This window comes from Buteo buteo, chromosome 16, assembly GCF_964188355.1.
Source record: "Buteo buteo chromosome 16, bButBut1.hap1.1, whole genome shotgun sequence".
Taxonomy (NCBI): Eukaryota; Metazoa; Chordata; class Aves; order Accipitriformes; family Accipitridae; genus Buteo; species Buteo buteo.
Window position 1 is genome coordinate 3,088,771 of NC_134186.1, and position 27,140 is coordinate 3,115,910.

Genomic DNA, 27,140 nt, shown 5'->3' on the forward strand with positions numbered 1-27,140 from the left:
TGGCTGAGGAAAAAACTTTAATCTTGAAACAGTTCTTACCTGCCCAAACTAATTTTGCTTGAATGGAAAGCATGCAGGGAAGATACAGGACATGGGCTGTGCAGACATAAAGGAGGAATTACATTTATGGCTGAGCCTAGGAGGGAGATTTCACTTCAAAGCAAATGAAATCCACCTACAAACCCTAAATTTCAAGGGCGATGTGAGATGGGGTTTGGAGTAGGGGATGGGGTAGGAACTGATAAAGCAGATTGCAGGGAGGCTTCTGGTGAGGGGAGTGGTGGGAGGAATTAGCTGTTCTTAGCAGAGTGTGATGCTCTTTAGTGTACATGACTGGTCCAGGGGCTTCTCTAGTGGCAAACCACATGCCTTTGGTTTGCAGGTACTTTTGCTGAGATAATCAGAGCTCCTGGTTTCTAAATGAGAGTGGAATTTGCCTGAAAAATCTCATCCTAAATCTGCAGCTTGGTTTTAACTGTTGTGGAACGATGGGGGATGGACTATGCCTTAGGAGAAGGAAATCAAAATGTTTTAAGTTCTGTTCCATGGCAGTTCAGTTTATCTAGGGTGTCGTTGTCCCCTTTCCTCATGCGTAATGGCCATAAGGTTTCTTATTCTCAGAGCCCTGGGTGAGATAGTTATGTGAGGCACTGAGATAACAGCTCTCTCAAATACTGGATGGTGTTAGTCTCCTCCTGCTACTTTGCCTTTTGTAGAGGAGCTCAAACCTCTTACTGGTGTGAAGTACTTACTAGTCATGGTGATAGTTTACACAACTTCTTGTCTTCCCTTAGGTGCAGGGGTGAAGGGTGCACCCTTGACAGTGGGAAATGACCCCCCTGTTTCTGTGACCCATTTTGACTGTGACTCAGAGTGGCGAGGGAGGGGAACTTACATGTAGGAAGGCTAAGAATTTGTGAAAAGCTGTGGTTTCTTCTAGTCAGGTACACATCTTGCACCAGCTTATTGCAGACAATGTGAACTGTTGTGTGATGGTGAGACTTTGCCTTTTCTTAGCTGTCTTGGAGTGCCTCCCTTCTTCCTAAACAACGCAGCCCAAAAACATGGGTTTTTCAAGAATACTTCTGAAATCTTTTCTAGAAGTATCTTTTGACAAGAAGTTATGCCTTTGGGTAAATAAAAGCTCATACTGCAGTTTATGAGGGAGACCTGGATTTGCTCAAGAGACACTATGTTCCCTGGAAAGGAGGAAGTGTTATGCAGAACCGTGATTCACATTAATCACATGACTGCAGCAGCAGGATGGAAAAACCTTTGAGTTTCGACTGGGCAAGGACACGCTGTTCTGTACTGAGAGCACCTTGAAACAGTGGACTTCAGCAAGGGCAGTATTCCAGGGAAGTTGCCTTTCTGAATGAGCAGAAGGGCAAATGCTACAGCAAGGTTGGAATTACTGGTTGGTTTGTATTTTGTGACATGAATTCAAGGATTCTTGCATTCTGCTGAACCATCTCTTGCCAAAGATTTGCTATGTGAGGCCTTTGGATCTGTTCTTTTGAATAGAGGTGCTTGTTCTGTGTACACAGATAGCACTGGCTGTAAGATCAGTAGTATTGGAGCACTCGTGTAGTGAGTAAAAGTTTGGTGCTCTGTGACCCATGTAATTCTGACCTAGAAAGACCTCTTGAGAGCAGCCTGTATGATCCAGTCACCACACAGCTTTTCTAAACTTTACGATAAAAATATGTTGAGCGTAACACAGGTATCTCTCCCCAGCTGTTGGCATGAACAAATTGCTTTGCTGGCTTGAGACCTATCTGGTCACTGGCTGCTCTGGCTGAGCAACTGGTGTAGAAATGAAACTCTCCATGTTGTGGATGTGATGACCCTGGGCCAGCCAGATGCTCCTTTTCCAAACCAACTGTTTTGATAGTGGTTTTGCAGGAGTGACCCCTGTGGTGGTTTGTACTCCTTCAGATGGGTCTGCAGTTTATAAATGCTATTTTCTGAGTTATGCTGATGCCTCTGCACAAATGAGAAAAAAAAAAAAAAAAAGATAGCAGAGTTGGCTTTTTTCAAAATGCAGAAGGGGCAAAGCAGCCTCTAATGATGTGGAAAAGCTTTCTAACACTCTGAGGCCTGGAGATAACCAAGCTCATTGAAATATAATTTGTTTTTTAATCTTGCTCCTGTAAGACTGCTTAAAGTTTGTGGGGTTTTGTCTTGTTATTTCAGAATGCGCTTAGATGTAGCAAATGAGAGTATTTAACGTGTGTACAGCACTTTGTGAGGAAAATTTGCTTCTTGTTTAAACTGCTATGTAGTTGAGCCTCCAGTCTTCTCTGCTGGGCCAGGCAGAAAGAGCTTTGCAAAGAAGGTAATAAAGCACAATGTACTGTTCCTGAAAGGACAGTCTTTAAAATTCCGTGTTGTTACTTACCAAGGTGCCTACTTAGAATATGGTTTCCCTTTTAAAACCTCATAACAAGAAAATTAGGTACCAGCTGTGAGCCTTAAGGAATGGGGAAGGCTTTTTCAGAAAAGGTGCTGTTCCAGCCTCTCATACATATGCTTCTCTTGTGTTTAACTATTTTACTTACTTTTGCAGAAATTACCCAAGGTCCAACAAGAAACCTACCCAAAGGTACAGCCTTACACAGTGGGTGAGCAAGAACTTGGCCAAACACCACTATTTCCAGAGCATTCTTGACCGCTTCCAGCATAGCCCTGTCACAGCCTTTTCTGAGGTTTGATTTTGCTGCTGAGGAACTGTGCTGGTTTTTGTTCTGCATTTAGAGTTGTTCTTAGTTGTTCTGGTTTTGACTGGTTTGTATTTTGATAAGTTGTTTTATGATCTGTTTTTAATAAGGCCAATGGAAGTTTCTATGTTTTAGAAACATTTGGAACTGGTTTTGAAATGCAGTTTAAATGTGATCTGTTTTGTGTAGGTAACCTCTATGTTTTGCATCAGTGTTATACTTTGAACTGAAAACAACCTCCTTACAGAGTAGATAACGTAGTTGGTGTTCAAGAGGGAAGATCGTATGTTGGATGCAAGGATCTGGTATTTCAATGATGGAAACTGAAGAATGTGCTTTGAAGTGGAAAAACTTTTCTTTTAAAGCTTGGTCCTAAACCTTGGCATTAAATCTCCTACAGTGACTGGGCTCCCTTTGAGTAGCATTAAGGTTTTAAATTGTAAGAACAGCTTGTGGCTGCTGTCCCCCTCCATTTGACAAAGTTGTGTTAGTTTACAGTAAACTCAGGAGCAGCTGTTGATTTACCTGGTTTGGTTATGTCTTGCCTTGTTCTGTTGTTCTTTCTGTGCTGGAAGTTTGCCTTTTTTGATTGTTTTTACTTGTTCCATTTGCAACTTTTCTTGTAAAAATGTCTCATGAGGTTTGCACTTTGGTTTATAAATATTTTGCACCTGTTAGATGTAGTTTTCTTTTCTGCTGTATTATTGTGAGGATCTCCCCTTTCACTTGCCTGCTTTCTGGACTGTCCAGAAGAGCATGACCTCGTGTGCATTTAAGCTACACGGTCCGACAGCAGCTGCTGGTCTCCATGCTGCCTCCATCTCCTTCCCTAACAGAGCATAGAAACTCCAAATTATTTGGAGGATTTGTAAAACAGAGAGATAGATTGATCTTCTGCAAAATTCTCTTCCCAGGGCTGCTAGCAGGGCCTGCACAGGCCTTATGAACCCTTTAGGCATTTATAGGTGGTGTTCAGAGAGCAAATTAGGTTTATTCATGGAGAAAATTGTACTCTATTTTTGTTATAGTAATTTGAATTTTTCTGTGACACTTGCACAGTGATTTTAAAGAAATAAAATTTAGGTACAGTACTAATGTTTTTCAATGTTGTGGTTCATATATTTTATTGTTTTGCCCTTCCGTAGCACCTTTCAAATCCGGAGCAGGACAGGAGGAAGTGGCTTTAAAAAGTGGGCAAAATTTGTCACTGTCCTAGATGTGCAGTGACTGAGGCACAGAGAATCGAAGTAATTTGTCCAAAGGATAAGCAGTGAAGCTTGGAACAGAGCCTGGTATTGCCTGACTGCACTAACTCCTAGATAATGCTGCCTCCATTAACAAAGTAATCCGTATACAGCAATTTTGTGGTTAGGGGTTGTCTTTTTCTTCTGATGGGTTGTACAGGCATGGGTGGTGCATGCCCAGTGTTAGGGCTTTGTGTCAATAACTGATCTTCTCCAGTTAATAACACGTTCTTAATGCCAGCATAGCCTCTCATGACTTTTACCTCTGTAGATTTTGCTTGCAGAGAGCCTTGCATAGAAAGAGAAGGTGACATCCCTTGGCAGCCATTGATTGGGTGGTGTGGGGCTTATTAGCACATGGTGGCTGTTGTCTTTTAAACCAGTGAATCCCACATATTAAATTGAAGAGACTTCTCTGAAAAAAAAAATAATTTACTTGTGGTCCTGAAGGCAGTTTCACATGCCGTCCAGATTGTTGTCATGTCTGTAAAGTCCACCTCCTCCTAACACACATAATAAAGGAAAGAAGTTTGCTTCAAATCTCCTTGTTTCAGGCATTTTGAAAAGGCAAGTGGGATAGCAGGAGCCTGACTGCGGAGTCTATTCCCCCGCTCCCCTTGCGAAAGCAGACTAGCGTGCCTGCTGGAGGGTTTATCTGATATTAAACTGCTAACAGACTGGCTCTTTGAAGGCCCAGAAGTAATGCAGGCCTGGCGGCAGCTGTTCCAGTCACATACTGCTGGGATGGTGAAGCTCTGTCTCAAGCAGTGATCGATGGTGGCTGCTGATCAGCAATGATATAACAGAGCAGGAACACAGCAGTAGGAAGACCACAGGCAATCTGCTCCCTTTGCTGTGCATGCTGAGGTGTTGCCTTTTATGTGTTCAGAGATTTCCATGCTAGCTGTCTTGATTTGTTTTATATCTCTTTATGAGATTATTATTAAATGATGCATAGCAGTCAGGATGTTATTTATATTAGCCTTCTCTTAAAACAGGCATTCTGTTGCCAGTTCAGCCATGCTGAGAAAATGAAATTATTCTGAACAGGCAGCACCTTACCATGACAGCAAGGTGATGGTGTCTGTACGTGTGCTGTGTCTAAGACCAGCTTCCCTGTGCTGGAGGACCTCAGGCAGAAGCGGGTGCCTCTTCCTGAACGTGTGTTTTGTGGTCTTTGTGAATCTAAATCTCTCACATGAATGAACACTGCCATGGAGCAGCTCTGCACTTTGTAAAAGGCTTTAGGCTTCTGGGCAGCCTTATTGTTGAAGATTTTATTCTTTGACATTGCAACCGTGATTCATATATGCTGAACGGTAGAGATACTGCAAGGGGAGGGAGGGATTGTGTATTAAGCCTTCATGGAAGGACATACTGCGTGTTTGCTGCTAGAGTGTAGCCAAGGGCTCTGTTTATGATTTTTGCTATAGTAGAATCCAGCAACATCAGATATAACTGGACGAGACTGTTTTGTGCAAGCCCTGCGTGAGCTCTGTGATGAAATGTCTTACAATTAAAAATTTAATAACATTCATCAATGTATTGCAGTCTAACAACAGCAGCTAGAAAACAATAAGACTGAAATTAAACCACTGTGTGGCTTTTTCTGCTGTCCTCTCAAAAGCTAACCAACTCTTCCCTACTTTTGTGCTGTAAGGTAATTCTAAACAAGAGGAAGAAGTTACATCCTGAAATGTGAAATAGTGGAAGCTGATAATATTCCCCCTTTGGTTTGAGAGGATGTCTAGTACCATGCTGGTTGCATCCTCTGCAAAACAGGTCTGGATGGTATAAATAGGTTATATTTAGCAGTTGGTGGCACTAAGTGTGGGGGGTTTTGTCAGCTAAAAAGGACAGCGATGTGCTGTAAAGTGTCAAATGGCATCGTGGGGCTATGTCATTATTGCCACTCAGTGACTCCGTGTCCAATGTGTTCAGATTGCGAGCAAAAAGATGGCTTTTCTGGCTGCCAACTTTGCTGACTCCATCTGGGATCTAAAATTCAAGCTGTGTCTTTCCTGGCTCTGTCGCTAATAATAAAGATTCTTCATTTGGAACTTAGTTAACAAAATTGATGCTGATGCATGAGCTGAGAGAGAATCCAGCTCGCTTTCCTCGAGATGTGTGGGCTAAAGCACTAACGAGTAGGAACATAATAATTTTAATCTATAAGATCATCAGACAATTTAATAGACACCAGATTTGTAGAGGAAACAGAAGATATTTTAGCATAACAAGCATGTTGATCATACAGTTTTTTAACAAATGCTAGAAAGCTGATTGAATTTGGTCAGCTAGGCTTTTGCTTCCAGACTAGCCAGTAATAGCTCATTACATGTCATTAGGAAGCTTTTCTGCAAATCTGAGGAAATTACATTTGGTATAACATATGGTATAATCTTCAACTCTCTCCTTGGGAAGTGAAGTCTGACTACTCAGTCAATGAATTGCCATATTTTTGTCAGCAAAATGGATGTGCAGCTGTGTCATACACTTTTGAGTGATGTAACCTTTAATGTCTTTGGCAAATACTGGCATTAGCAGTCTGTTCCTCTCCATTTACATCTCCTCCAGAAAGTCATTACCAGCTGAGATTATACTAACACTTTCTGTCGTGTAGGTGTTTCCTCCTCTGATGCTATTGAACTGTCAGGGAATAAAATGCCTAATGTTCTCATTTTCCTCTGAGGAGACAGAGAACAGAGCTTGTGCTGCTGCTTGTTGTACAGAGGGAGGTGGTGAGAAGTGTATGGTGCTGTGTGTTGTGAATTGGAAGGACATGCTGTGCAGGATTGTTTGCTCCACACCGCCTCCTGCGGCTCCATTTTACTAAACTCGTGGGGGAGGAATATGTTGGCTAAATTGTACTTGTAGGCATAATATTACAGTGCTTGAAAGGATGAAGGCAAGTGGTGCTTAACTTCAAACACGCACTGCGTATATTGGCAAAGGGTTCTGTTTTCAGCTTCTTGCTCTTTATTGTGCCCATAGTCTTTGCTTAGTTGATTCTCGGAAATCAACAGGATAGTACGCAGGGCTGCATGGCATTGGCAGAGCCGCCTGGAGGGCTGCTTTCCTTTGCTGTTGAGATCAACAGGGAATCGGTTCTTGCAGGGCTCTCTGGGATCCCTGTCATGGCAGCCCACTCCCACTTGCTGCTTTTTAGTATTTATTGAAACCTCTCTTTCTTAGCTCCTGCTTCCAGCAACCAGTCAAAATCAGCAGCCAGGCAAAAACATGCGGGAAATGTGGGTGGCCTTTAAGGGTGCATTCTTCTGTGGTCCAACATGACTTTCCTCAGCGCTGTCTTGATTTGTTTTTTTTTCTCGATATCTTCCCTTTATTGACTGTAAAACACCTCAGGAGTATCTTTTGGCAACTGTTGATGAGAATGAGGTATCTCTTCTAAAGATGGACTTAGGCTTGAAGTCATACAGGCCCAGAGCCTTAATTGTGTCTGGCTCTCATGGGTTACAGTGGAAGTGGATACTGAAACAGCAGTTAAAGCTTTCATGTTTATGACCCTCAGAAAAGTAGGATCTTAAGTAACTTTCTTCTCTTATGATGGCAAACACCTTTTCCTAAAGTGTGGACTTATTACATCACTTCAGAGTTGCTGAAAACATTTCGTTTAAGAGAATCACTGGAACTGGATAGCTTGGAGTCCCTCTCTGATGACTTGAGTTGCTGCCAGACTACATTTGTTTCTTCTCACTATTAGCATTATTACCTTACTTTTAAAGCCTGCAGTAATGGAACATAATGATAACCCTTTTTACCTCCTGCCCCATTATGGTGCAAATACTTAACTCTGCCTGAACACTGACGCTTTATATTTTAATTCTTTTCTACCAAACAAGGAGTGAGCATGTCTCTGTTAGGAAAGAAATAGTTTAAACCTGTCACTAGGGAACAACAACAGTTACTGTAAAGAAGGGGATATGGTCTGAATTCCCAGAGGGACAACTGTCTTTAAAAACAGACACACACATCCCCCCACCCCAAACCTGCCAAATCACCAGGCTGAATTTCCTCACTAGCAGGCTTCTGAGGGCTGCTTGCTTGGCTGTCTGCTCTAGGATTATGAGAGAGCATCTCCCTTATCATTTGCACATGCTGTACCATCTGTCCTAAATCTCCCTTTATAGGGGTATGGATTCCAAATGACATTTCTTTCTTAGGAGATAACAGACATGTCTGAGGAATCTTGCTAGGTATGGCTGTAGTGCTATTTGTGTTGCAAGTTTTTTTTCTCCTCATCCTGCAGCCAGAGTGAACTCTGGTGAACCTCTCTGGTTTTCTATACCCAGACATTGGGAAAACATGTTATGCTGTAGTCCCTGGGAAATACAGAGGAAGTCCCCCTGTGCTATTTTGTGTATTCTACTTGAAACAGGCGAAGATGAAATATTACTAAATTCAGATGTTACAAGGACACAAGAGATGCCTTTAATCTTTTATTGTATATTATAAAATGTTTATTGCTCTATCTGTATCAGAGGTGTTGACCTCTCTCTCTTGGTGATGGAGGAGTATGTTCTGGCAAAGGATCCACTGAAGAGACCTTTGAGGTTGGCCTGTCTTCTGAAACCAGCACAAGGGAAGCCTTTGCTTCTTCACCAACACATCTGCAAGCAGACTTCCTAGTGCCTTTCTCTCAAATCAACTGTTTTGGAAAGGCTGGTGACAGTGGAAGAGGAGAGGTGGCTGAACTTTGTTACTGCCAGCCTGTTTCTTTGCAGGGACTTTTGAACCAGGCTCATCTGAGTGCAGCTTTGTTGTAATGAGATTCAAACCCTACTCAGGCCAACCTGTCTTGGTATTTGATGGAACAAGTAGGATCTTGTCTCATCCCCTAGTGCATATGGAGTGGTCTTGTGGAGTAATTAAATAAATACAGATACCCCATGGCACACTACAAAGAGTAAATCTTTTCCATGTGATGGATTTGCATCTACCAGCTTCCAGAGCACCAGCAATCCCAGGGATCCTGTCAGCTTACAAACATCAAGCACTTAAGAGAGAGGAGAACCCCAGCCCCTTTCCCATTCATTGTCATCCTTTTTGTGGAGGACTGCCTCCAGGAGATACCTGGCATTACAACGTCACAAAAATAGTGCAGACAGGACGTGTAAGGAGAACCAGACCTTCCCACAGGACCCCTACTAAAAGAAGCAATTTAAGAACTTAAGCCCTCAGAAAAAGGTCCCTTAGGCAAGAGCGTTTTGCAATAAATAGCTATTGCCACTGGAAGACCTTGCATAGCAACCGGTATCATGAGTTTGTTTTTTTTTTTTCTTTTTTTCTTTTTTTGCTGACTGGCTACATTTTTATGGACCTTTTATCACACTGGTGGTGGACTCAGGCCCAGCTGAAAATACTGTGAGGAAATGGTTGAAATTATCCTGGAAGCTAAATAACGGCTTCTGGTGTCCCCTCATGTTGGTCTGTGCCTCAGTGTTCGGCATGCCCCGATTATCTGAGATGAAGAGCACCAGTGTAGTGTGAGATAGGAGAGACAGCAACGGTGGAGACATGTGCTGCAGCCTAACTGGAGAACAACCAGGGAAGTTCTCACAGTGGGAATGGAAACTAGGGTATGCCTTTTTTAAGTTTTTTTTGTTTTAAAAACCCACCTGCAGGTCGTGTTACACAACACACATCAATGGAACAAAGCAAGCCGAGAGCACACAGCAGCCAAAATCTGGTTGCTAGTCATGTCTGCCGTGAGCTTTCCTCCTTTCTTGCTTGGAGACGAGTGACAGTGACTGATGCCTGAGCTCACCTTAATACTGTCAAGATGTAGTGACAGTGAGACAAAATAAAGATACAACAAACCCTTGTACGTTTCCGGAGACAGGAAAATTGTTCCAGAAGACAGAGTGTGAGGGTGGAGAGGAGTGCGTGAGAAGTTGCTCCAGCCCAGGTGATTCATGAGTCCAGTACAGGATCACCAGCAGCAGTCTCACTGATGCTTTTCCATTGTAATTGTTTGTTTGGGTTTCAGGGTTTTTTTTCAGGATTTTTCTTTCTGGCCAGATGTTTTGCAGAACGCAGACAAGGAGGTGTGTGCCAGCAAGTGACAATCACTAGGTCTCTTTCCAGATTGCTCCAACAATATTTCACCTCCCTAGTCATCAAGGCTCAGAGGCAGAAAGTGAGAGTGAGGAATGGAGTCCATCTATCAGATGGCAGGCTGTCACGCTTCAATGATATTCACTGAGGGCTTGTTTTTTGGAAACTAGAAGAGAAGAGGAGACAAAGGGAGAAAGGATGTATAGGAATTGCTAGGGAGAAAAAAAAAACACATCAGAGATGAGTGCAGTGTGCTGGTCAGTTTTTGTTTTTCTGAAAGTTCTTGTTCCCATCCCCTCAGGATAATGAAAAAGGGCCAGAGTTGAGGTTTTAGGGTTGCATGGTTCATCACTGTCTGTTTCTGAATGAGCATGAATTAGTGGACTATTTCAAATAATAAGTAAATATGAAGTGGTGGGGGTGTGCCAGAGTGCAAGTTGTGAATAGAAACATAAGAAAGTTAAATTAATTGAAATAAGTTGGTATAAATTATAGTCCTGAGTCTGCTTACATTATGGATATGGCATACCTTAACATCATGTGTATTGCCAGCCATGCTCCTGTTGATCAGCTCTTCAGTTAATTGCAAGAGCAATATCCCCTTTACCACATGCCACCTAAGGGCTGCTGTGGGGGTAAGGACCCAAGCAGCTCAGGGACTGCAGCATTGCTCAGTGCATTCTTCTTCCAGAAATGTTCAGATATTTCAGAAATAATGGATTGAAATCTGTTTTACTGATAGACATGTAAGATAATCTGGAGGTAGGAGCAAAGTGCTGGTGTCCTGATGTGTCTAGGAGGCTCGGACCACTAACGAAGCCATGGTACTGGCATGGGTGGATGTGAAGGGGTGTTTCCTTCTGCATCCCAGCTGGAGGGAGGAGGCTGGACTGAGGATGTTTAACAGAGGCTGCTTTTTGGATAATTTAGCTGAGGCCCAGCTGGAAGTTGATTGTCTGCCCTGTCCCCCACTGCGTGCCAGCAGCATCTCACCTTGCTGCGGAGGAGCCCTCCGCTCTGGTGTTCGGGAGTGCTGTTCTCCGAGGCGCTCTTGACTTTCTCCTTGCTGTTATTTGGCTCATTATCTTTGATGATATCGTACTGTCTGCAAAACAGGGCGATCACCCCTAACAGGAAAAAGCATTAGTGATCACACAAATGAGCTCAGCCCCTGGAGCCTGCAGAGATCAGAGATCCCTTGCTTGCCAGCCAGCTTTGTGCTTTCTGGTAGAGATCTCAGCAGCATTCACAATTGCTCCTAAGGATCATTTTCTAACACAGCTAGTCAGCCGTCTGGCTGTTTCCTTCTCAATGCCTAATTCCATGCTAAACTAGTTAGACAGAAGGACAGAAGATTAATTATATTCCAACTTCCCTGTCATTAAATGGGACAAGTGTTTTAAGCCCTACATTTGGATAGCAATCAACACAAACCGTGTGGTTAAATGGGATCTTTGCTTTGCAAACCCAGGAGCTCCTGGAATTTCTGGTTAGTGAAAATATGTCCTCTGATCTTTCTCCTCTGGGGTGAAGAGAAGGAGCTGGAGCTGGCAGATGAGAGGCAGGTACCATACCTGCCTGCATGTGATACAAGCCAGGGCCTTTTGAGCAGCAGGACAACATCTGCAAATATGCAACAGTGACGGCAGCAAAAGCTGCTGGTGGAAATTTCCTCCCACACACGCAGGCACATGAAGCGAAAAGCAGGCAGCCATGACGCGTAAGAAGACTGCAAATGTCTGTCTTGGAAGCTTTTATGTGACATTTTGACCAAATAACTTCTCTGCCTGCAGATTCCAAACATGGAGGTTAAGTAGACCCAGGCAGATGCTGCTTCTCCCTTACTGAAAAATATTCCAGGTCCCCTAATAGCAAAACATATGTAAAGCTTTCACCAGATCATCACAAACTGCTTTATAAAGTGAGGTGTTGTTATGGCAGCTGCCCCCAGGTGTTACTGATAAACACAGTGGTCCAAATTCTTTCTTGCGTATGTGAACAAATGGCTGATCCTAGGAGGATAGGTTAACATCTGCCACAGTCACACCGTCTGTCATTTCTGATGGTAAAACTGAGGCACAAAGAAGCAAAGTGCTATGAACAATACCGGAAAGACAGACAGCGCAAGAGCTTGGGTCTCGTCTCGGTTCAGAGCCCTGGGCACAGACAGGTTCCAGTTCGCATTTGCTAAAACGTCGTCATACATTCAGGTTATGGCCAGGCCAGGTTAAGAGCTGGAAAGAGGTTTTTGTATAGTGAAAGTTTGTAAAAAACCCACTAGATGTAGAGAGATTTTCCCCCCATCCACTTTCGTTTTTAAATGTAAGTCATCTGTCTAGAAGGGAAATTGTGGTATTAGCGAATTCTTTGTTCCGATGCTGATCTGAGTTTTATATTATACTACAGTTGGAGATGAATCAGTTGTTCAGTTGTTTCATTTAACTATTCATGATTGTTTTTACTGGCAGGGCATTTAAATTTGAATGTGCACAACTAAAACTTGACATAAATGCTGAAAAGATCATGGACTAGAGGTTTTGGAAACATTTTGATTTAGTTTAGGTTTTCATTTGGTTATCATCTTTAGCAATAATTGCTGTCCAGTCTTTGGAAATGCAAATAATGCATGGTAAACTCAGGACTTTCCAGGACAAAAAAAAATACTATACACGGATCTGATTCTTTGTCACCTGGACTCACTTGTAAGAAACCTTGCAAAACTGTACAGGACACAGTTAATGCCTCCATCCTCCTCTTTTGTGATGGATCTCAGATCATTGACTGGTTTCCTATTCACATCTTTCCCTGGAGGTATCTCCTCTTGGCAGAATCTAGTATAAATGGGCCAAATCTTCTGTTGGAGTAGACTGATGCAACCCCTATCAATTCAGGATTGTTACAGTTTACAGCAGTAGAGGTGACAGACCAGCACCTTTAGAGGACATAACGTTATGCTCACCACTGAAACTACAAGTTGTCAAGTCATCAGCTGCTCAGTACTGTTGTGGTGAGTTTCTCTTCTGACCTGGGAAAATTCTGCGTGTGACTGTTTACGTGCTCTGTGTGTGGAAAAGTGGTTTGACTGGGACAAGAGGACTAAATACTGAGTGGCAAAGGTTGTCTTTTATGGATCATAGATTTACCATAGTGCTAATTTCCCTTCCTGCCAATTTCCTTGGGTCACCTGAACCATTCCCCCCTTGGGCAATGTGCTCTGTGACTCGCAGGGAGCAAATGTTGTTTCATTAATGTTTTACGTTGCAGCAGGAGCAGCAGCTGACTGGCAGCCAGGGGAGGCTGGGGCTCTAAATAGAAAACAAACATGTGCAAACTTTATTTCCCATTAACTCATGCATGTAATTTCAAAACTGAACAAGCTGAAGGGCTGGTTACAGCCACTTCAGACATGCTAAGCTGATGGAGCAGGAGTCAGAGGCTTTTTTCTCTCCCCATTTGCTAGCTTAAAACATATGAGTGAGATCTGTCCTAGGTACAATTTCCTGTAAGCTCTATTGAAATGTGGTCCCAAACTCATGTCGGAAAACTCTTGGTTCTCTTTGGAAATTTAATTTATATATTTGTACACATTACAGAAAGTCATAGTAAGGGATCTTCATCTTGAAGGAGCACATTTATCTGATGCTCTGTTAGAGGCTGTGTTAACGTATATGCCTAGCTATGCCTATCGCATCCCATAGCAAAGTGGCCTTAGGATGGTTTTACTGCACCTTCCACAGCACTGGGTGCTCCCAACTACAGCTGGACATGTGGTTTTGCTTACAAAATCATATACTACAGTAGCCGTCTTGTAACAGAGGCTCTGCTTGGATTAAAAGGATTAATGGCTGCAAAGTTTAAGGAGGACTAGGGTGGAATTTCAAAAGACTGCCAAAAGCGTGGCTCCAAAGCACCCTTCGGGATAGCAGCTTTCAGCTAATGCTAGTCCTTCCTCCCCTCACCATCCCAAGCTCATGTAGACTTTTCCTTCCTTTTGGTTAATATGTTTCTGCTGATGTCCATCCTCTTCCTATTATTTTAATAGGGAATGTTGAGAGGGTCTGGTTTTATTGGTGTTTTGATGTTTGGGGCCATTTGTTCTTTCAGTGCTTCCATTATTTTAATTGATTTTGAAGTGGGTTTTAGTGTATATATAATAGTGTGTGTTGAGAGCGAGACTCTTAAATTTGTTTTGCATGAGAGTTGGAGTCATATAATAGCCAGATAATTACAGTGATCTGTATCATTTGAAGGGCTTGAGGTATCCTGTTGGATGGCTGAGGGCATTATCATCAGTGCATTCTGGAAGAATTGAGATTACAGGATTAGCCATGGGGAATTAGGCAATTGGTTCATCAAGTCCATCACCTGCTTCCTGCTGGACCAGATCAGACCACTGATTCACCTGCTTTTGGCACTGCCCAACTTGTGATGCTGCAGAGGGAACAGAAGTGCCCTCACAGCTGAATATGCAGTACTCTTTATGGGAGAAAGGGTTTCTTTTCAGGTCTTACATGATGACACATGCAAACCAAGCAATCCAGCAGGCTCTAGGGATATTACATGCTTTTGACAGAAAGATTGAACTGACCTGCCCACATAAACAACACGACAACAATGATGAGAATTTCCCCTGCTCGCAGCTGTTGGTTTTTCTTCGCCATCTCCTTCATTGTCACCTCATCTGCACAAGGGGAAAGAGAGATCATGAAACCTAACGGCATGGCTCAGGCTGTGCTAGACACTGGTTTAACAGTGCCCTTGACTCAAATCATCAGTGTGTCAGGGTCAAAGCTAGCAGGGAGAGAGTCCTTGCCCGTCAGTAATGCCAGCAGCACGAGCTGTGCTTTGAACTTGCAGAGCATCAGTTGCTCTGCAGCAACTGCCCCTGACAACCTGCAGGAGATGGGTCGAGGGAGGAGCAGTGAGACGGGATCAACAATTACCCCAGAGGAGCTGCCATGGGGTAAGTCCACATGTTATCTGGCCCCGTGGCGGCTCACTCTGCTCTGTCTCTGCTGTTAGTGCCGTCTGTGCCTGTCACAAAGCCTTGCATGCTTCAGTAGTTCCTCTCCCAGCTCAGGAGTGTGGAGCCGGGCATGATATTTTTCAGTGGAGCCATGGGATTCAGAAATGAGTAGAGCCTTTTTGCAGGGCGTAATGCGCCTCCTCGGCTTCAAAGCTCTAAGAAGATTACGGTTCAGGCCTCCAGGGAGGGAAGCAGTGCTCCTCTTAGTGTTTTCAGATGAACAGCAATTCAGTATTTACAGACACCAAATCATTTTAGCAGAAAGAGTCAAGAACTCACACCATCCTAGGAACCATGGCCAAAAGCCCTGCAACAGGCTGGGTCCTCAGTAGGCAGGCAGTAACCCTTTAGATCCCAGACCCCTGTACTCCCTAGCCCTTTTTGTAGCAGAGATTCTTGCTAACAGAAAATCTTCAACTATCTGCTTTGGCTTTAGAGGAACAAGTGAAGGAGCTGCCAACGAGGAAGTGCCTGATTTCCTCCATGGAGATATTCAAAACCCAAATGGACATGATCCTGGAAAGCCTGCTCTAGTTGACCCTGCTTGAGCAGAGGTTTGGAGTAGGTGATCTCAAGAGGTGCCTTCCAACCTCAACTTTCTGTGATTTGGCAGAAATATTGGAAATGTAAGAAAAGTGGGAGTCTCTGGGTACTTTTTTCCCCTGCTGTCCTGGAATCCAAGCACAGGAGGCTCAGCAAATCTCCCCAAGTGCCCTGTGAGCACAGTGGTGGTGTGCCCAGTGCCATCCAAGGGTCTAGTTCCACATGAATTCACAGGCTGCTCAGGAATTTCCCCTGGCATTCTCCACTTGCAAGGATGCTGGACGCACAGCTCCCAGTCTGGAAACCTTCTCCTCATTTTGCCAGTTAAACCTCATCTGAAACGGGAGAAATGAACAGCCAACCTTTGGCACCATCTCCCTATCGCTTTGTGCACCCGTCAGCCTTGTCTGCTGGGTATACTCAGGGCATCCCGCTTGTCCACATGGGGCTGTGAGAGGGCACTCAGTCCTGCGTGTGTTTAACCCAGCTGTTCTCATTGCACAGGATACTGCTTTCCTCTCTGCAGAGCCCTACGCTGCCTGGGTGTCCCAGGGGCCACATAGGAACTCACCCACACTTGCCTTTATTTTTAGAGGCTAGTTTCTCAGCTTCCCTGGGGGTCTTGAAGAGGACTGGCTCACTGGCAGGGCTCTGGCCTTGGATGCTGATGGACTGGACATGCACAATGTACTCAGTGTCCTCCTCTAGGTCCCAGAGGGCACAGGAGCGGGTGGTGGTGTTCACCTCCTGGATGAAGCGCAGCATCCGCACGTCCTTCTTCTGGAAGCCGAGAGAGGAGAGCACAGAGTGGTGGAGAGGCCTCCCGTGTGCACTGCTGTCATCTAAGACCACTGCTTCCTGCCCTGTCCACCACGGACGTGGAGACCGTCGGACCCTTTCCTCTCTGCAGCTACCAATAAATGAAGCGCTGCTGCAAAGAGGATGGGAAGCCAAGTCCCCTCCCAGACCACAAGGGACAGGACGAGAAGGAATGGGCTTAAACTGCAGCAAGAGAATTTGGAAACTGAGGGGACCTGGGGTGAAGATGAGTGTGACCGAAACTGGGTAACTGTAGGCACCATACCTGCTGGGAAATTGCAAATCCAATGACAACTTCATCTTCCAGAACATCCCAAGTCACAACAGCTGAGTTGGCTTTCAGGTGTTTGACTGTGACATTTACTGGAGCCGACGGGCTGTCTGCAAGGAGGGAGAGCAGAGCCTTTACGGAGGCAAAGTCACAGCTGCAGGCAGGAAACAGAGCAAGGGCAAGGAAGGGAGTGGGAAAGGACCTTGCTCAGGGTCCTGCCTGTGTATGGTTCTGGGTTCGGGACCTGGAAATTACAGGTACTCTATGTCTTAATTACCAGTGAGGTTCTAGGAGGTCTTTGCTGAGCATATGAGTTGCATTAGACATGTGCGAAATAACAGACCCTTGGAAAGAGTTTCTTTTGACAACACAGCAGACCACCGAATAGCTCATTCATCTCATCTTTCCCAGCCACACACCACATTTTCTCTTTTGTTTCCTATTACGGTCTGACAGTGACAGCTGGGAGGAAATGCAAAATCTGCCTTGGAAGTATGAAAACTGAATTCTTTGATGAGCACTCTGGAGGTTTGAAATTTAGGAGCAGTAAATGAGTGTTTCTTTTGCTTTTCCCTGTTAGTTTGACAGAAAATTTTTTATACACATTTTGTGGCTGATGGGCTGTCTCTCAGATGGTCGGAGGACATCCAGCAACCATACGCTTACAGCTAACAGGACAGAACATGCTGTAACAGCACTGATGGACCATTGTAATGTGAAAAGGGCAAGGCGTGAAAGCAGTAGCCCGAGGGTCCATGTTTAGTGTTTGTTTCCAACTCCAGAGCACACGGGAGTTTCCAACTGCAGGGTGGATCTGCGTAGCTGCCAGCCTTGCCAAAGTGACCTGGGCTCTGATGTGCCAGCTGAGCTGCTGGCCTCCTGCACACCCTCACCAGGAGCCTCTTCCCAAGGGAGCTGCATAGTGCAAAGCCCTTATTGGCATCTCAAGGGGAAGGTTTTACCTTGTAGCCTTGGCACAGTCCTTCCAGTGCTCTGTGCAGCAGGTTGGACTCCTGTTCCCTCTGGTCAAATTTAATTCACAATCTCACACAGTTTGTGCCCTGAACCCAAAGGCAGTAAAGGCTAATGAGACTGCTAGGACTCCGACTACACCCAGGAGGTCAGTAGGGTGTGAGGAGTCATTTTTTCTGACTCTCGTCAAAGAATAATACTTTTATTGCTCTGTAACCGTTGCACAACACTGCCCTTCTGGGGCCGGGGCTGAGGTCGACAGTAAAAGAAGGATGCATGTGTGCACGTCTCCAGTAACACTTGTTGGATTTATAGTCAGTCCCAGCCGCTTGAATGTGACCGAAAATATTCTAGCTGTAGTGTCAGTGTCTCCTAACAACTGACTTCACTCCTGGTGAATGTTTCCCCAGGAACAGAGGAAATAACGGGAACACAAAATTCCCCAGCTGAATGTCAGTGCTGTTCTACACTTAGCAGAGTGATGACCTTATTCCTTTCTCTTCTCCCCAAATAACACCCAGAGTCCAGCCTTCAGATCTCCCCTTCCCAGCAGTCGGGAGACCCACACCCACCAGTGAGATCCTTAGGAATAAGATGTCTGGACAAGCCGTTGGGACCCAGACTGATTCTAGTGAGTCCTTCAGTGAGCAGAAAGGTTGCTGAAAGGTGCATGGCTAAGTTCACACAAATTTGGGACTTCAGAAAGAGGAGCAGCAAACAGTCATGGTCTCCAGGATTTCATAGCGTGAGATGTCCTTCCTCACTGGAGTAAATGACAAGTCGGTATAGACCCAGAGCATTCTTGTCTCTCAGGGGCTGGCTTTCATGAAATGAGGCAGTGGTCTCCAGCCAGCTCTTGGAGAAGAGAAACATTTATCATCCTCACTCTCCACTGCAGCAGCAGGGCCAAGGACAAGCCGAGACGGATCGTCCTCCTCAGCCTGAACACCAGTCCCTTCTGGACTCAGCTCCCTGCTGTGACACAAGGAAGGGACGTGGGTCTGCAGCTCCTCACCTTCCCCCGTGACTGAACCCGTGTGCCAACAAGAGTAGGGTCTAATTTTAGGAAGGGGCAGTCAGCAGATGGGAATGCGTACAGGGAAGGTCTGTGAGTCATGCCTGATGAATTTGCTAGAACATACGGAGGACATGACGGAGTTGAGAGATGGGAGACAAAACAGTCTCCAGCTGCAGCCAGGCACTTCGCCCTTCTCAAAGTACAGCTGTACAGTTAAATCCCGGCATGATTGTCTTTCCTGGATATTTTTAGGAGCTAAATTTTTTTTAGGAGCTACCACTGATTTACCCAGCTTAGGTTGAGGAGGCTTTTGAAAAGAGATGAATTAACCTCACAGACACAGAGAGCAGAGTATCAGGAAAAAAGCTTTAGGCTGGGGAGAGGGTACGTACAGCACACCGCACTTGATGCCCGAGTCTCCTTTGAAATTTGTGACCTTGAGGGAGGCATAGCATTAAAAGCGTCTAAGTTTCCTGATGACATAAAATGTGGGGGAGTTGGGAAGACCTAGCAGAGCTGGAGAAGAGCAAACAACCTCTCTGGGAATTGGTGAGAGAGGGTGGAGGGCTGCGAGGCAGAAGGGAAGCACTTGGCAAAGCTGCAACTCAGTGCTTGAAGCCTGCAGAACAGGACTCTGAATGTAGTCAGGGGAGAAATCAGGTGGTGTGAACAGTCAAGAGCACTCCAGAAAACCCCCTTCATAGTAATACCTGGGAGAGAGACGGGGTAGTTGAAGTCAGCAGATAATACAGTGAAATATGGGACAGCAGATCAGAGCATGCCTTTCCTTTCACTACCACAGATTAGGAGTAACTAAACGTAAATCAATGGTGTCAAACCAGTATAAAAGCAATATGAAAAGAGAATTAAGCACAGCGTTTGACAGAAATACAAAGCCAGGAAAATTAGTTTCCTGCTCCCAGAGCTGAGTGAATAATTTGGAACCAAAATTTTAATCCATGAGGATGCTTTTCTCCTCACTCCCAGGAGATGCATGATGAGATCATGACTTTCTAAAAATCTAATCACTGTTCCAAGATACTCCACACCGCTTTTGGCTCCGTGGGCCAGTTGCGGCTCTTTGTAGTGCCAGCCTAGCTGAGGTCACGTGGAGGAGATGTAATTTCTGTTCCCCAGCTGGCTGTAGGGGGTCAGCATCTCTAGCAGGGCCTTGAGGTGCCAAATCCAAATATTTGGTTCCTTCTAGAGTCCTATGCAACTCCTGGAAACTTTGGTTCTGTGCCTGTAACAGCCAGGGAAGCTGCTGGTGTGCTGGGAGGGGGCACCGAGAGGGGGATGGCCCTGGGGGCTATTCCTTTCCTGCTGCAGGTGAGATAGCAGGGAACATGCTGTGCATCAAATCTTTCTCATGCATGTTTACTCCAGAGACGCTGAGGACAGCACATCGCCCTGTCTGGTCTGTAAGGGACCCATACAGTACAAGATTTCTGGTTTAGCGGTTTAGCTTCATCCCAGCACAGAGGCTGTGATGCCTGCAGGAGCAAATCACACATTGCAAACTGGCAGAGGATCTGTTTGGCCAAATTTGAATTAGAGCTGTGTGCTCGGATGAAAAGATGCTCTCATGTCAGCAGAAATTGCAGCCCCCTCTTTAAGGGGAAGCCCTGATTAATTCAGATGAAATAATGATTTTTAAACGTGAATGGCTGCTTCAAAACTGATCGTGCTTAACCTGTGTCTTGTTTCCTTCCTGCAGGGACCCCTCATCAGGTGAGTTGCAGTCCTACATTCCCCAGGGCTGTGTCCCAGCCCTACCTCGCTTCTAGCCACCTTTGGCCCTTTTGGCAAGAGCAGGTCAGAACCGCCTCCAAGCAGCAAGGAGGCATAAGCGATGAAGATTACCCTTAATCCCCTCTTAATGCTGAGAACTCCTTCTAGCCTCTCATTAAATGCTTTGCTGATTATTAATGGACTTTTATTTGAGAGAGAGGAAAAAACCCCCCACACTTTACAGCTTTGGGCTGGTTTCTCCCTGGCTTTTCATTGTCGACACAGCAGCTGCTGGCACAAGGAAGACAAAACCACCTGCCTGCCCCTTATATTGACTTCACGACTGTAGCTGTAGTGTGAAGGGGATGGGGAGGGAGAAAGAGAGGAGCTCAGGTTTGTCTCCATCCCACTGCTGCTGTCACCTGTGAAGGTGGGGCTGCTGATCAGGGGTGGTGGGGTGAGCAAAGGGGCTGTCCAAGACACCAGCGTGGCTGGCCTGGCACCTCTAGATCAGAGAGGTACCTAGGCCACAAAGACATCAGTGGGAGATGCTCAAAGCTCCTGGCTCCTCTGCTGCAGTCCCTCTCCTTACTGTTGTGTCTCCCTCTTTCGAAGCCACTCTCAATTTGCACCTTCTGCCGTGAGCTCTTACGGTGGGGCTGGGAGTGAGAGCCAGCTTGCTGCCTTTAGCCATGCAAGCTGCTGGGGGAATCATTGCTTAGAGTAAAAGGAAGAATCTGTGGAAATATCACACCCTTGGAGGTCACCTCTGCCAGCCGAGTCCTGTGATCAGGCTATAGGTTTGGAATTGGAGTGTATTCCTGGATTTATGTACCCAGACAAGGGGCTCAGCCTCCCCCCCCAAATCTGCTCCTTCTGAATTCAACTGTCCTGGAAACACCAGCCACTTGGAAGTAGCTGAAGTGAAATGCAGTTGTTTCCTACATGGTGAAGCCTATGCCGTAGTCACAGCATTTTCCAATTCGGTTAGCTCCTCTCCCACAAGCAGCTCCTTTCCTGCTGTGAAAGGCTCAGCTGCTTCAGAGCCCCTAGGACATGGTCCAGCGAGCAGAGTGCCTGCCGAGGCTCTGAAGCGGCTTGTTCGGTGGTATCCACCTGCAAGCTGCGTGCCCTTTCCTGTGGGAAGCGGTGAAATGTCAGCCTTAAATCCCAGTAGCTCTTTATTCCTGCACACCACAACCTTCCCTGAGGACACAGGAGAGGGAAGGACATGACCTGCAAGGGGAAGGAGCATCCTGTAAGGTCTCGTGTGATGTTCTCCACGAAGCACTGCTGCCTGCTCCGAGCGTGGGTACAAAAAGACCTGCTTTCACTGCCTTCCTAAGCCTTTCTTTGCTGTCCCAGCACGGCTCCCTTCAGTGGATATAATTGCTTGTCAGCTTTATGGGGTATGTAGGAAGGGCTGGCATTCTGTTCAGCTTCCCCGAGTGTTTTAATGAAGGGAGCCTGCAGGGAGTGGGAGGGAGCAGGGCCCACTGCTGCCATCCCGCTCCCGGCCGCATGGGAAGCGGGGCTATTTGCTAAGCTCTGACAATTTCAAAGAGCACAAAGACCAACTGGTGGTTCTTCAGTTTAGGAAAGAGGCAATTATTTCCTGCTGACCGCCCACTCCTCTGTACAAATGGGATATTAACAGGCCAGCCCCCTCTTACCTTCCCCCAGCCCTATTGCCGATTCCCCAGGGAGAGGGTGCCCAAACATGCAGGTGGAAATGCTGTCAGGGAGGATGGAGCCTTTTCAGGGAGCACAGAGATGCTTGCTGTGTCCAACCCTGCCATTGGGAATTCCTTAGGGCAGAAGGAAGGGGTATTTCTACTTTGGAGAATGTCCTGTGCTGCCAAACCTCGGATTCTCTGAGTCCTGAAACCAGGCAGGATTCGCTCGGGTCTCGCCAACGCCATGACTTGGGTTTTAACGCTGCTAACCCAGAGCAGAGTTGTTGCTGTGGTATGTTTTATCCAGGACCCGAATGTCCGGGGAGGACTGGGTACCATGGTCTTTTCTAGCTCTTCTCAGCCCACACCTATTTCTCTAAAATTACATTAGAGAAATATTCTATTTCTCTAATATTACCTATTTCTCTAATATTACATTAGAGAAATGAGAGAAATTTGTCAGAGGCAGAGAGGATGAGCAAGCCCTGGAGTTTCCTGGACAGCCGCTGGATGCCGGTACCCAGAGCTCTCCCAGGAGTTTGCTGGCTGGTGCTGACCCAGCTCTGTTCTTGTATTTTTGTCAACACTCTGGTTTTTACTGCACACATAAAGATTTGCATGCTTTGCTGCTCAATACATTTCTGCTTTTAACTGAATTATACTTGAGTCAGGCCTTCATTTGGCCTCTGGGTACTATATAAACCAGGAGGGGTTTATTTAACAATAAATGCCAAAAGGATGAGGCCATATTCAGTACCAGTGCATGGATACCACTCCATGAGGGCTGCTTTTGGATCCCTCCATGGTGTGCATGGTTAATGTGTGCGAGTGCATCCCTTTCTGGGAGGGTTCTCTGTTTTCTGCATGTATGTTCCCAGCAGGAGAGAGTGTTTGGAAGAGGATGGCACAACCTTGGCTGCTTTGCACAGCAACATCCCTGCTGAGAGGCTGACACTGAGGTTAGAAACCTCCATATTTCAATTAAATCTCTCCTGCACTGAATGCAGAAATCAATAAAGTGCTTATGCCATCCGTCAGCTGGCCAAGGAATCTCCGTGGCCTCCATGAGATGGGAAGGGTTCGGAGTGGGTCGGTTTGCCATCTCCAAATAGCTGCCAGACCCATCGCTGCCTTCTCGCACGTGCCGAGCCTATTGCTCGCTTCTGGTTTTGCTCCTACCAGGCTATGGGTGAGCGCAGTTCCCCTGGTGAGGAGGAGGAGGTGAGCGTTCCCGGCGAGATACAGGTCAGGAAACGGCATCCGCGGTCTGGCTGTCACCTTCACCTTCATCTCCTCCTGCAGCTGGTGTGGCTGCCTGGGGAGGAGGTGAAGATGGAGACCCACCTCAGCAGAGGAAGAAGAGCCTGGTTTGCAGAGTAGCTCAGGGTATGAGAACACACTTTAAAGCTGAGCAGCGACCAGAATTCAGCCAGGTGGGTTTGGTTCCTTTTTGGGCAGCAGAGGTGAAGGAGCTGTTAAGGAGCAACTTGGATTGGAGGCCAGTCCAGGTCCTGTGAAGGCTGAGAGCTGGACGGGGCCCCGAGCTGTGCTGAAGGGTGAATTTTTACCTCTGCCTGGGCAGTGTGTTGCAATTCCCCTCCATCTCACAGAAATAAACCTGACTTGAGTTGCTCTATGGGCAGGGACGTTGTTTGCCCTAGCAAGTTGCAGGGGCCGTGGCCTATTTTGGAGTCTTTCATCATCATTGCGCAGCATCGCCCTGCTGCTCTTACAGCCCTTAACAGCAGCCCTGCGCCACCGAGCCCGGCACAGCTCACCTCCCTCCTCATTACCGCTGCCTAACGAGGAGGGGGCTGCTGGCAGCTCGGACCATGCAGGCTGGGCAGGATGGGCCAGCCTGCTTCCAGAGCAAGCGCTGCGGCAAAATTAAATTGTACTTCTGAGTTGCCGACCATCCCGAATGTTTTCTCAGGGACCCTCTCGAGCAGGCAGCAGTAGGAATGAGTCAGAAGGCTTCACCCACGCGGCACTGGTGGGATGCTGAGGGCTATCAGAGCGTTAGCGTGGAGGTTATTTCGCAGCTACCTTGTCCTCCCGGTCCTGCACCCTCTTCTTGCTCACCTTGGCATCACCTTGCCAAAAAATGGTCCTGACTGGCCAAACCCCTGTTTCAGAGCAGGGTCCATGCTCTGCCACTCACTCGCCAGCCCTCGCCGCTGCATCGGCAGGGGGGAATTTGCACCATTCCTCTCCCGGGGACAGCAGCTTTAACTTTCACAACAGTCATGGTTTTAAACCCACATGCATGAGCTCTGGGTCCAAAGGGGAGGGACTGCTGAGCCTCCATCCCTGCGTGACCCTGCTGGGGACAGTTTCCTCTCCACGGGCTTTTCCAGTGACTCTTGGCTTGCACGCCTTGGTGGCCTCATGGCCACATCGTCAGGTAGAGCTGGGGACACAGAGCTGGTGGTGATGCTGCCGCTACCTCTGTGTGACCTTGGGAAAAGCACTCCATACCCTCGTTCCTCTTTTCCCTCTCTGAAAAACAGAGCCAGCACAAGTTCGCTGCCTCACCGGGAGAGCACATCACAACCTTTGGCAAAGGAGACCACAGAAAAAGGAGGCAGCGGGGGGTGCGTGGCACAACGCCAAGGTCACGCAGCTTCGTCAGAGCCCAGAACCGAGTCTCCTGCCTCCCCACCGCACGCCGTAGTCGCGAGGCAGGGCGGCTATCCGTGTTTACAGAGCTGCCCGGCTCATAACGTGGCACGGACACCTTACGGCACACAAACGCTGCCTGTAAGACAGGAGCAGAAGGCGGTTATGGGCAGGGACACAACTCCATGTTTACTCTCAATTGCTGACTGAGGTGATTCAAGGATAAGGAAGAGCAGGGGAAGTGGCCTAGTTTACAGAAAATCAGGAGGGCTGTTACAATTGCAGACGCCTCCATTGTGCCGCGGTGTTTTCCCCATTGCTCTCTCCGTTTGGAAATGTTTCATTAATCTCCCCGGGTCTGTCAGTTGTGAAACGGCAACTTCAGAGTGCCGATGTCTGGCCAAGGACGCGTGTGTCGGAGCCGAAGGCATTTGGGGGGTTGCTGCAGCCCCGGTGCAGGCAGGATGAGGGTGAATGTAACTCCAGCAACTCCCGGGGCTGGCTCGGGCACAGGAATTTCCACTCCCCGGTAGCTCTGCATCCCTAATAGTCACCCCCAGCCTCCTGGAATGCAAGATATTCTGGCAATCAGCGTTTTGCAAATCAAAGCAGCTGTTCCACCAACATCTTGCAGCCAGCGAGGGAGACAGCCCTCCGGCTGACTACACAGAGCCGGGGAGGGCGTCTGGCTTGGGCTGGTGCTGCATGGTGGGGCGAAGGCTCGTGTGGAGCACCCACCAGCACCCGCTGAGACGTGGCATCCACGCACAGGGTGCTCGGGTGAAGGTTCAGCCCAGCTGATGCAGAGGAGCACGTCCTGGTCTCTCCAAAATTAGAGCCAGCTCATGGGGACCTTCGCCTTCCCAAAAGATCCCCTGCTTCAGAGAACCCGCTCAGCTCGAAGGGGCCTGGTTTTACGTGGCCGGGATGCGCTGTGCCCAAGGAGAGACCTTCCTCTGGGCTCATTGGTGCTTCCTCAGGAGCTCCCAGGGCTCCCAGCACTGCCTGGCTGGGCCACGGAGAGCCTGGGGCGAGCAGGAGTTGGGGAGGGGGATTGCCAAGGCTAACGCACCACGGCGTCGGCAGAGCAGATCTGGTTTTGCCTCCTCTGCTCTAGTTCATCCCCGTGACACGAGCAGGCGCTGGGCGAGGGTCTCTCTTTGCCCTCCCCGAGCCCCTGTTTTCACGCCACATCGCTACGAGGGTCCCACCAGGGACCACCGGCTGTAAGCACCCACGCTGGGACACGGCTGTGGAGGCGAAAGCTCGACGCTTCCCAAAACCGGTGCCCCCCGGGGGGGGGGGGGGGCTGCGTGTCCGAAATCACCCGTCTCTTCTTGAACCCAATTACCCACAAAGTCCCGGCCGCCGATACCCCCAAACTCCATCCCCTCGGCGCAGCCCTGCCCGCGCTCCACGCAGCCCCCCCCCCCCCCCACGCTTCACCCACCCGTGCTCACCGGGGTCTCCCCCCACCACCACCTCGCCGAAACCTCTCCCCCACCCCGGACAAGCCTCTCCCCGGGCCCCGGCGGCCCTTACCTGCCTCCACCGGGCGCAGACCGGCGTAGCTGAAGCAGAGCAGGAGCGCGGCGCCGGTACAACCGAGAAAGGGCTCCATCCCCCGCGGCCGCCGCGCCGAGCCGGGCCGAGCCGCTCCGGGCCGGGCCGGGCCGGGCAGGGCCCCGCCGGTGGCGGGTCCTGCGGGCGCGGCGGCTCCGTTCAGCACCGCGGAGAGCTCCGCGGCCCGGTACCGTCCGGGGCCGCCCGGTACCGCCCGGTGCGGTTGGATTTCGATAAGGTTCGGTTGGGTTCGGCACAGCCCGGTAAGCTCCCGGTAAGGCTCGGTTCGCTACGGTATACGGTACGGTATACGGTATACGGTACGGTATACGGTACGGTACGGCTGGGTTCGACCGGGAGGCGGGGGCGGGCGCGGCCCCGCCGAGCCCCGGCTCCGCCCGCTGCAGCGCCGGGCAGCCCCGCTCCGGTCCCTCCCCCGGCCCCGGGGGCGGTGGGACGGGGGCGGCTCGGTTCCCCCCCCCCCCCCCCCATCCCCGCCAAGCTCAGCCCGGCGCCGTTGCCTGCCTCAGTTTCCCCATCTCTCCCTTCCCGCCCCCGCCGGGGTCCCGGCACAGCCCACCCCCCCGGGGGGCTTGCTCCCCGCCGGGTCCCCCGGGCTACCGGGGAAAGGAGATGGGGTCTTACACCGAGACGAGACCTCCCCCCCGTGCACAGCAGCGGGGATATTTTACCGCCGGGGTTTCACGCAGCCCCTGCGAAACGCCCGGCTCTAAATTCCGAGGTAATGAGGATTAGATGAGCTTCTGGAATTAGCCGTGCCTCCAGGTTAATTAAGCCGGCAGAGCTCTGATTTATGGTAACTAGTCGAAGGGAATAGAAGCCGTTTCCCCAGTTCAGCC

At 48.0% G+C, this 27,140-nt stretch overlaps 2 protein-coding genes across 4 annotated transcripts in view; one reads left to right on the top strand and one right to left on the bottom strand.

The window, feature by feature from the left end:
• Positions 1 to 20,606, top strand: part of S100PBP (S100P binding protein) — a 28,215-nt gene extending 7,609 nt beyond the window's left edge. The window contains exon 6 of one of the 2 annotated variants that reach the window (XM_075047348.1): positions 20,409 to 20,606. In XM_075047348.1, the coding sequence (XP_074903449.1) occupies positions 20,409 to 20,478 (70 nt within the window). In that variant the 3' untranslated portion in view covers positions 20,479 to 20,606. Of the gene's footprint in view, positions 1 to 2,569; positions 3,793 to 20,408 lie in introns of those variants that run through there. The other variant, XM_075047347.1, reaches the window with a different exon arrangement.
• FNDC5 (fibronectin type III domain containing 5) lies at positions 5,997 to 26,648 on the bottom strand. Of its 2 annotated transcripts, XM_075047350.1 has the most exons (6): positions 26,260 to 26,648; positions 16,696 to 16,811; positions 16,193 to 16,391; positions 14,631 to 14,723; positions 11,036 to 11,169; positions 5,997 to 10,208 (listed from the first exon to the last, which is right to left on the bottom strand). In XM_075047350.1, the coding sequence occupies exons 1-6, from the start codon at positions 26,336 to 26,338 to the stop codon at positions 10,167 to 10,169; spliced, it is 663 nt and encodes a 220-aa protein (XP_074903451.1). In that variant the 5' UTR covers positions 26,339 to 26,648; the 3' UTR covers positions 5,997 to 10,166. The 2 variants fall into 2 exon arrangements, with proteins under 2 accessions (XP_074903451.1, XP_074903452.1); XM_075047351.1 differs by lacking the exons at positions 5,997 to 10,208; positions 11,036 to 11,169 and adding an exon at positions 14,273 to 14,341.
• Between the last annotated feature and the right edge of the window lie 492 nt (positions 26,649 to 27,140).